The following is a 9,369-nucleotide window of genomic DNA, read 5'->3' as shown; positions in this document are numbered from 1 at the left end:
ATCACAAGGACTACAACTCCCGAAATGCACCGCGAGAAAGACCATTAGAAAAAGCTGCATCTCTTGAGGGTCTCCTGAATGCAAATCGCAATAGCAGTTTTTTAAAATATAGGAGAATTATACATATACACCTTTTAAATCCAGCGGACTCTGAATTGGGCAATTCCACGTCTAGGAATAAAAATGTATATGTTCCATGGGGCACCTGGGTGGCTCCGAGAGTTAACCTTGACACTTGGTCTCACCTCAGGTCTGATCTCTGTGTCCTGAGTTCAGGCCCCGCATTGGGCTCCACGCTTGGTGGTGAGTCCACTTACCAAAAAAAAAAAAAAAAAAAAAAGTGTATGTTCCAGGATGTTTACTGCAACTTTATAAATGAAAAATAGGAAACAGGGGCACCGGGGTGGCTCAGTAGGTTGAAGCCTCTGCCTTCCGTTCCGGTCATGATCCCAGGGTCTTGGGATGGAGCCCCGCGTCGGGCTCTCTGCTCAGTGGGGAGCCTGTTTCCTCCTCTCTCTTTCTGCCTGCCTCTCTGCCTACTTGTGATCTGTCTGTCAAATAAATAAAAATAGGAAACAGATCCATTCAACAAATACCTACTGTGTGCCTACTATGTGTAAAGTACCATGTGTTAACTGGTCAGGTAACTTCCCCGTCTTAGTTTTCTCTATGCAAAATGGAAGATTAAAAAACGGCTGGGCAGTGTGTGTGTGTGTGCGTGTTTGTGTGAGCGCGTGCAAGGTCCGCACACCTGCATGTGTATATGAATGAATAAAGTCATTCAATCCTTTTTTTTTCCCCCTAAGATTTTATTTTTAAGTAATCTCTACACCAGAGACGCCTAGGTAGCTCAGTCGGGTAAGTGTCTGTCTTTGGCTTAGGTCAGGATCCCAGGGTCTTGGGATGGAGTCCCACATCTGGCTCTTTGCTCAGGAGGGAGCCTGCTACTACTACCTCCTTGCTCAGGAGGGAGCCTGCTACTACCTCTGCTTGTTGCTGCCCCTGCTTGTTCCTTCACATTTTCTCTCTCTCTAACAAATAAATAAATAAAATCTTAAAAAAAAGTAATCGCTACACCAAATGTGGGTCTTGAACCTACAACCTAGAGATCAAGAGTCACATGTTCCACCAACTGAGCAAGACAAGCACCCCAAGTCATTCAATCCTTATGACTTCATGAAGTAAATATTTCACAGGTGAGAAAAAGGTGTAATTAGATAGCTTGCCTAATGCTCCAGAGTTAGTAAGAGGTGAAGGAGACTTTGAAGACAAATCTTCCCAGGAAAGTGATCTTAAAGACCTGGAAGCTCAGGTTCTATTTGGGGGGAAAAAATTTTTTTTTCTTGTCTATTTACACAGTAATGTAAGATGAGATTAGTGGTAAAAAGGTATACCTTAATAGAATATTAGGGTGAGAAGGGGCAAAAGGAAGGTATCTTGAACTAACCCCCAATAGTTCCTGAACACCAGTTAGAAATCTATCCACCTGAATAAACCCCTTTTCATACCTGATTTCCTTTTTTCCCCCTAGATTCTTTTATTTATTTGTTTATTTATTTATTTATTTGAGAGAGAGAGAGGAGGAGGAGGGGCACAGGGAGAGGGAGAAGCAAACTCCCCGCTAAACAGGGAGCCTGACATGGGGCTCCATCCCAAGACCCTGAGATTATGACCTAAGCGAAAGGCAGATGTTTATCGGACTGAGCCACCCAGGCACCCTCATACCTGATTTCCTTTTTTTTTTTTTTTTTTTTTTTTTTTTTTTTTTAAAGATTTTTTTATTTATTTGACAGACAGAGATCACAAGCAGGCAGAGAGAGAGAGGAGCAAGCAGGCTCCCTGATGATCAGAGAGCCCGATGCGGGGCTCGATCCCAGGACCCTGAGATCACGACCCGAGCCGAAGGCAGAGGCCTTAACCCACTGAGCCACCCAGGCGCCCCGCTGATTTCCTTTTAACAAATGTTTGTTAAGCATCTACTGAATACCCAGTTCCACGAGTAGTAAAAACAATAGATACATTGATAGATATACAGTTAATTGTTTTAAATATCAGACAATGAGTTATCAAGGTCAGGCTTAGGAAGTCTTAAGCTGTAAATGCTCTGGAAGTTCAGAGAAAGGAAAATTCCATGTCAGTCTCCGGAGGCTTCCTGGGGGAAGGTGAAGTTGGAGTCACGTCTTAGAGGAGAGGGTATAAGGGTGAAGCAGCATAATACACTGTCCGTGCCTAGGTCCAGGAAGTTAATTAAATACAAATTCAGACAAGAGTTAAGTTTAGAAGGCCATACACTGAATAGGTAAGAGCACAACATCTGGAACACTGTGGAAGAAATCCTGACTGCCACCTACTTCCTATATGACTTTAGACAATTACCTGAGCTCTTTAAACCTCAATTTCAGGGTGCCTGTCTGGCTCAGCTGGAAGAGCATGTCACTCTGGATCTTGGGTCATGAGTTCAAGCCCCACATTGGGTGTAGAGATTTCTAAAAATAAATAAACTTAAATAAATAAATAAACCTTAGTTTCCTACCTTAAAAATGGGGATAATAAAAGGCCTATGGCATATTGGTTAGGTTATCCAGCCTTGAACCCTTCCTCTCTTATTCTGGTGACCTCTTCCTTTGAGTAGTGTTGGTGAAAACTAGGCCCTGAGCCAAGTTTAATGAGTTCATGTGACCTGGGCTTGGCCACTAGGTGCAGCCTCCAAGAGCTTTGATGCAAAGATCAGGGCTCCTGGGTGGCATGGTCAGTTGGGCATCCAACTCTTGGTTTTGGCACAGGTCATGATCCCATGGTCATAACTGCATGGTCATGGGACTGAGCCCAGAGTCGAGCCCCCCATCAACCTCCGAGATCATCATGGAGTATCCTTGGGATTCTCTTTCCCTCTCCCTCTGCTGTTCCTGCTCATTCATTCTCTCTCCCTCTCTCCCTCTCTCTCTCTCTCTGAAATGGATAAATAAATCCTAAAAAAAAAAAAATGCAAAGATGAAAGGATAGTCAGAATTCATTCATAACACGTATATCCTGGCTTTATGATTCCTGCTGAAAAACAGTTGTACTTCCTGTTTCCTGTCTTCAAAGAGTGTCTTGCTTCCTGCTCATTTTCCAAAGTTGCCCCTTCTGTCTCTAACAGGTTCTGTGAGCCCCTTATATTCTAATAAATTTCACTTTTCCTTAAGATAGGCTATTTCTGTAACTATTCTATAACTCTTAGCCAAAAGGTTTCTAAGGGATATCACACACATAGACATGTGCTCACTCCGGCTTACTCATTCCTTCACCAAACATCTATTGAAGTCTTTCTTTGTGCCAAGCTCTAATTTGAAAGTGAGGATACAAAGATGAAAGAAACCCTATGACAACTAAGAACAGCTGGAGGAGGAGCAAATTTGGGCAGGAAGGTGATGGTTAGGGCATGTTGAGATTGAAATGTCTGTGAGACATTCAGCCAGAAATACTTAGTAGACATGTAGGTACCCTTTTTTGGAGCTCAGCCGAGATACCTAGGTGGTTGATAAATATTTTTGAGCGATTGGCTTAGGGGTAATTGTTCAAATAAAGAGGGCGAAAGAAAGAAAGGGAGGAGGGAAGGATGGAAGGAAGGAAGGAAAGAAGGAGGGAGGGAAGGAAGGAAGGAAATAAATAGGGGTGCCTGGGTGGCTCAGTAGGTTTGAGATTCTCTCTCCCTCTCCCTCTGCCCCACCCTCGTGCTCTCTCTGTCTCTAAAATAAATAAATAAACCCTTTTTTAAAAAGAAAGAAAGAAAGAGGAAAGGGCACGTGATAGAATTTAAATACCAACATTTTTGATGAACCAAATACTATCTTTAAAAAAGAGGAAAACAATAGGAGAAAGATACTATGGAAATCACAGGAGGGACTTTCAAAAAGGAGGTCATCAAACTTCTCAAAGAGAAAAGGAAATAAAACTATACTTGAGGGGGGGCGCCTGGGTGGCTCAGTGGGTTAAAGCCTCTGCCTTCAGCTCAGGTCATGATCTCAGGGTCCTGGGATAGAGCTCCGCATAGGGCTCTCTGCTCAGCAGGGAGCCTGCTTCCTCCTCTCTCTCTGCCTGCCTCTCTGCCTACTTGCGATCTCTGTCAAATAAATAAATAAAATCTTAAAAAAAATAAAAAGTGACTTCCGAGACCAAACAGACTGGAGAATGTTTCCATGCTGAAAGCAAGAGGACAGAAGGAGGCTGATGAAATAGAAATGGATGAAAATTCTCACTGAAGTTGTTGGGGGAAGGAGAGAGAAGCAGGGTTCATCAAGAGGAATTGTGTTTGGAGGGAGAAGGAATACACTTGAGAGGGCAGTTGGGTCGGAAGGACTCCTGCATATCAACTTGGAGGTGTTGCTAGAGACTGTTTAGTGCCGCTAAACTGTGTTTTAATTTTGTTTTCTAGCAAATTCTTAGTTTTGGTGATGAATTGTTGTTATAGTAAAGAGGTATGGTGCAAGGACTCTGGACTCAGATTGCTTGTGATGGAAATCCCACCTCTCCCTCTACCCTCTGAAGAGCCCTTTGATTTTGGTCAATTCACTTAACCTCTCTGTGCTTCGTTTTCGTATCTGTGCCAGGGGCTTGTTAGCGGGGGTGGGGAGGTGGGGGGGTGGTTCTGTAAGTATTAACTGTTACTATTATGTTCCATTAAATAGTCAACCCACTAGATAGTTCCGTGAGGTTGAAGTTTTCTGTTTTGTTCAGGCCTCCCTACACAGCCGGGAACTTAGCAGGTGCTTGAGAAAAATTTCATGACCAGCTGGGGTGAAAGAGAGGCTTGGAAAGAAGCAAAGCCTTGGGAGTGTGACACTTTCAGTTCAGGGATCAGCCTGAGAGATTCCTGAGTAAGACTGCGCTTACCCGGGCTTGGGGCGTTGGCCTACAACGCGACTCAAGGAGCGTGGGTAGTACTGGCAAGAAAGGAGGCGCTGAGACCCTTGGGTGCTCGGGAGGCTCCTCCCCCGCGAGGCTACCGTGGCCCCGCCCCTGGCGGGCGGGGTCGCGCCGGCGGGGCGTGAACCGGGTGAGACGGAGCCGACTACCCGGGCCTGGCGTCCGCCCACCTCATCGACGGGGGACGGAAGTCTCGGCCCGGCACTGTGTGCAGCCGGGAACCCACGACCGAGCGCCGAGCCTCGCCCCATAGGGCGGCCAGGCCCGGTCGTGCACCCTCTCGGGCGAACTATGAAGCGTATGGGGACTCTGCGGCTGCTTTCCGACCTCAGCCACTTTAGCGGTGCGGGCCGGCTCCGGGAGTTGCTGGCCGGGGACCCAGCCGTAAGAATTCGCTGCAGCCCGGACGGCCGCCACCTGCTGCTCCTGCGACCCCCGGGGGCGCCGAGCCCGCAGCTGCTGGTCGCGTCGCGTGGCCCCGGCGCGGAGCTGGAGCGTGCCTGGCCGGCCGGCCACTCCTCGCCGCTAGATGCCTTCTTCCTGCCGTGGCCGGCGCGACCGGCGCTGGTCCTGGTGTGGGAAAGTGGCCTAACCGAGGTGTGGGGCGCGGGAGTGGGGCCTGGCTGGTGGCTGCTGCGGAGCACCGAGCTGTGTCCGGGCGGTGGAGCCCGCGTGGTGGCCGTGGCGGCGTCCCGAGGCCGCCTGGTGTGGTGCGAGGAGCGGCAGGATGGCGCTGAGGGCTGGCAAGGGCCGCCTGCTGCTTTCAGCCACTGCGTGTGCTTCCGAACCCTGGAGCCCGGCGGGGAGGCCGGCACCAACCTGGGCCGCACACACATACTGCTGCACCACTGCCCCTCTTTCGGACTACTGGCCTCCCGCAAGGACCTCTTCCTGGTGCCCACTGCCACTACCTGGCCTGGCGTGAGTCACATTCTGCTCATCTGGAGCCCAGGCAAGGGTAAGGTGATGGTGGCTGCCCCATGTCTTGGCCTCTCCCACAGTCAGAGCCTGAATCCCGGACGAGGGGACACATGGGACTTCCGGACACTGCTCCGAGGCCTTCCTGGGCTGCTGTCCCCCATGAAGCCGTTGACTGTACATACCTGGGCCCCAACTACCCAGGGACTGTTATTGCTTGACTTCAGGGGCACTGTGAGCCTGGTGCAATCCCATGGTGGTACGCGGGCCGTGGGCACACTGCAGGAGGCACCTGCAGGCCTGGCAGGGTCTGCAGCACTGGGAACATTTCATGGGACTCTGGCTTGTGTGCTGGGCTCCACGTTGGAACTGCTGGACATGGGCAGCGGGCAGCTGCTGGAGAGGAAGGTCCTAAGTACAGACCGAGTACATTTACTGGCACCCCCAGCCCCTGGCATGGAGGATGAGGAAGAGCTGGAGACCCGAGGGGGTCTTCGTTTGCTTTCAGCCTTGGGTCTGTTTCGAGTAGGCTGGGAAGCCCCACAGGGCCTTGAGGTGCCTTCAGCTGAGGACCTGGTGTTCGAGGAGGCCTGCGAGTACTACCAGCGACGGAGCCTGCGGGGTACCCAGCTCACCCCAGAGGAACTGAGACACAACAGCACATTCCGGGCACCTCAGGCTCTGGCCTCCATTCTCCAGGGACATGTGTCCCCATCTACACTGTTGACCACACTGAGGGCTGAGCTTCGAGATTACCGGGCCTTAGATCAGCTCAAAGCCCACCTGGTGGCTGGGGATGATGAGGAAGCTGGCTGGACTGAGCTGGCAGAGCACGAAGTGGCACGCCTGCTGAGGACGGAACTGGTGGGAGACCAGCTGGCCCAGCTCAACACAGTTTTCCAAGCCCTTCCTACAGCAGCCTGGGGTGCCATCCTCAGGGCCCTGCAGCTCCAGCCAGACGGGAATGGCAGGCTGAGGTCCCATGCTCCCCCTGATGTGTGGAAGAAGGTACTAGGAGGTTCTTCAGCTGCAAAGGAACCCCCCAATGGGATACTGCCCGTCTTTGAACTTCTGTGCCAGTGCCTCTGCCGGCTGGAGCCGCGATGGCTGCCACCCTTTGTGGAACTGGCACAGCAGCAGGGTGGGCCAGGCTGGGGGGCGGGGGGCCCGGGGCTGCCCCTGTATCGTCGAGCCCTGGCAGTCCTAGGTGAGGAGGGGACCAGATCTGAGGCGCTGGAGCTGGAGCTGCTCTTGGGCAGTGGGCGGCCCAAAGCTGTGCTCCAAGCTGTGAGGCAGCTTGTCCAAAAGGAGCAATGGGAGCGGGCTCTAGAAGCAGGCCTGACCCTAGGCCCCTCCAGTCCCCTGCTTCGAAGTGAGATCTTCAAACTGCTGTTGGCCGAATTTGCCCGGCACCGTCGACTTGATGCTCACCTCCCTCTCCTTTGCCGCCTGTGCCCACCGGACTTGGCTCCAGCTGAGCTCCTGCTTCTACTACGGACACACCTCCCAGATGATTCAGACTCCCCTACCCCATTCCCTGAGCCAGGAACAGAGCCTCCTCTCACCGTGGGCTTGCTCAAAACCTTGCTGGAGCAGACTGGGGCTCAAGGACGGCCCTCGGGCCCAATTCTAAGCCTGTATGAGGACATCCTATGGGACCCAGGCACTCCACCCCCCACCCCACCTCGGGGACCTATGACTACCCTCCAGGCATCAGATCACTCAGGCTTGGAGGCCTGGGCACCATCTGGACAGGGCCTCTGTGTGACTAACACAGGCTGAAATTCATTTCTAGGACACAGCAATCAGGGAAGGTGCCTAGGAGCTGGCCCAGAGCCAGGGTGGGTCCTACGCGTGCAATACTTTTCTCTCTTCTAGAGCAATCTTAAAATATATATATATATGAGAGATAAATGTATGATTTAATATATATATTTGGTCTGACCTCAGGTTATTGTGCTAGTGCAGAGCTCCTAAAACCCTTGGAATTTCCTGAGTGATAGGAGTGCCTTTTGTTATTCATAAGGAGCTGCTTTAGGTCACATCAGCATTTATGCTAATGAGGTAACTTAAGGTGGGGACACCCACCCTAAGGGTGGGACACATCACCTGAAAGACCGAGGGAGGAGAGGGTTGGAAGTTTCAGCCCTATCCCCAGCATCCTGGGAGGCCAGTGGGGCTAGAGTTTGAGCTCTATAGAAATTCCTGAATAAGGAAATTCTGTGAGAGCACATGGAGGTGCTGGGAGGGTGAAACCCCCCAGAGAAGATAGGGGAGCTGCACACACGCCCCTCCCCCCAACCTGTGCCTTGCCCTCTGGATCACTTCCATCATGCTATTCCTGAGTTGTAGCCTTTGTAATAAACTTATAAATGTCATTAAAGTATCTCCCCAAATTCTGTGAGCCATTCTAGCAAATCGTCAAACCAGGTTGTAGCATGGGAATGCCCAGTTTCTAGCCAGTGGGTCAGAAGTACAGTGACTTGCAACTCGCATTGGAAGTGGGGTCAGTCTTGTGGGACTGAGACCTTAACCTTTGGGTCCTGCTCTAACCCCGGGTAGTTCATGTAAGAATTGAATTGACATGTGAGACCCCCATCCAAGTACTAACCAGGACTGACCCTGCTCAGGGTAGCTCTGTTGGTTGAGGGACTGCCTTCAGCTCAGGTTATATGACAATCCTGGAGTCCTGGAATAGAGTCCCACATTCCTGCTCCCTGCTCAGCAAGGGGTCTGCTGCTCCCTCTGACCTTCTCCCATCTCATGCTTGCTCTCATTCTCTCTCTCAAATAAGTAAAATCTTGAAAAAAAGAAGAAAAGGACACCCAGTTGGTATCTTTAGAGAATTAGTTGTCAGTGTTGGAAAGCACTCCAGAAATACACATACAAGCTGTGTGGTTTTGAACAGCTGAGGGTCTCAGGGTTGTGGGTAATGGAGGGAGTAGCTGAATCTGAATTTGTTGAAGTGACCACTTCTATTAATAAAATAATTAACATTTATGAGTATTTAATATATGCCAGACACTCTGCTGGTCTTTAAAAATTCCCACATTTGGGGCGCCTGGGTGGCTCAGTGGGTTAAGCCTCTGCCTTCGGCTCAGGTCATGATCCCAGGGTTCTGGGATGGAGTCCCACATCGGGCTCTCAGCTCAGCAGAGAGCCTGTTTCCCTTCCTCTCTCTCTGCCTGCCTCTCTGCCTACTTGTGATCTCTGTCTGTCAAATAAATAAATTAAATCTTTAAAAAAAATAAATAAAAAATAAATAAAAATTCCCACATTTAATGCTTCTGATAACCCCAGAGGAAAAGTGCTAATAGTATCCACATTTTTACAAGTGAAGAAATAAAGGGTTAGAAAGATTACTTGACCAAGGCCAGGCAGCTAGAAAGTAGCAACTCAAAGATTTGAGCCACTTCACTGTACAGCCTAGTAGCAGCTACCTGCTTAGGCTTGAATGCACTCCTCTTTCCTGGTTTAATGCTAGCTGTGTCACGTGTTGTGAGGACGGGGATCTGCAGAGCTGCACGCATTCTTCCCCACAAGACT

General features: G+C 50.1%; 1 protein-coding gene across 1 annotated transcript; it reads left to right on the top strand.

The window, feature by feature from the left end:
* Positions 1-5,007: 5,007 nt before the first annotated feature.
* Positions 5,008-8,823, top strand: HPS6 (HPS6 biogenesis of lysosomal organelles complex 2 subunit 3). The gene has a single exon (XM_004749416.3). It carries the CDS (start codon positions 5,197-5,199, stop codon positions 7,603-7,605), a length of 2,409 nt encoding a protein of 802 aa, XP_004749473.1. The 5' UTR covers positions 5,008-5,196; the 3' UTR covers positions 7,606-8,823.
* Positions 8,824-9,369: the final 546 nt, after the last annotated feature.

Source organism: Mustela putorius, unplaced genomic scaffold (assembly GCF_011764305.1).
Source record: "Mustela putorius furo isolate JIRA1106 unplaced genomic scaffold, ASM1176430v1.1 tig00003909_pilon_pilon_pilon, whole genome shotgun sequence".
Taxonomy (NCBI): Eukaryota; Metazoa; Chordata; class Mammalia; order Carnivora; family Mustelidae; genus Mustela; species Mustela putorius.
The sequence above is the reverse complement of the archived record's forward strand: the minus strand, read 5'-3'. Positions and strand labels throughout refer to the sequence as shown.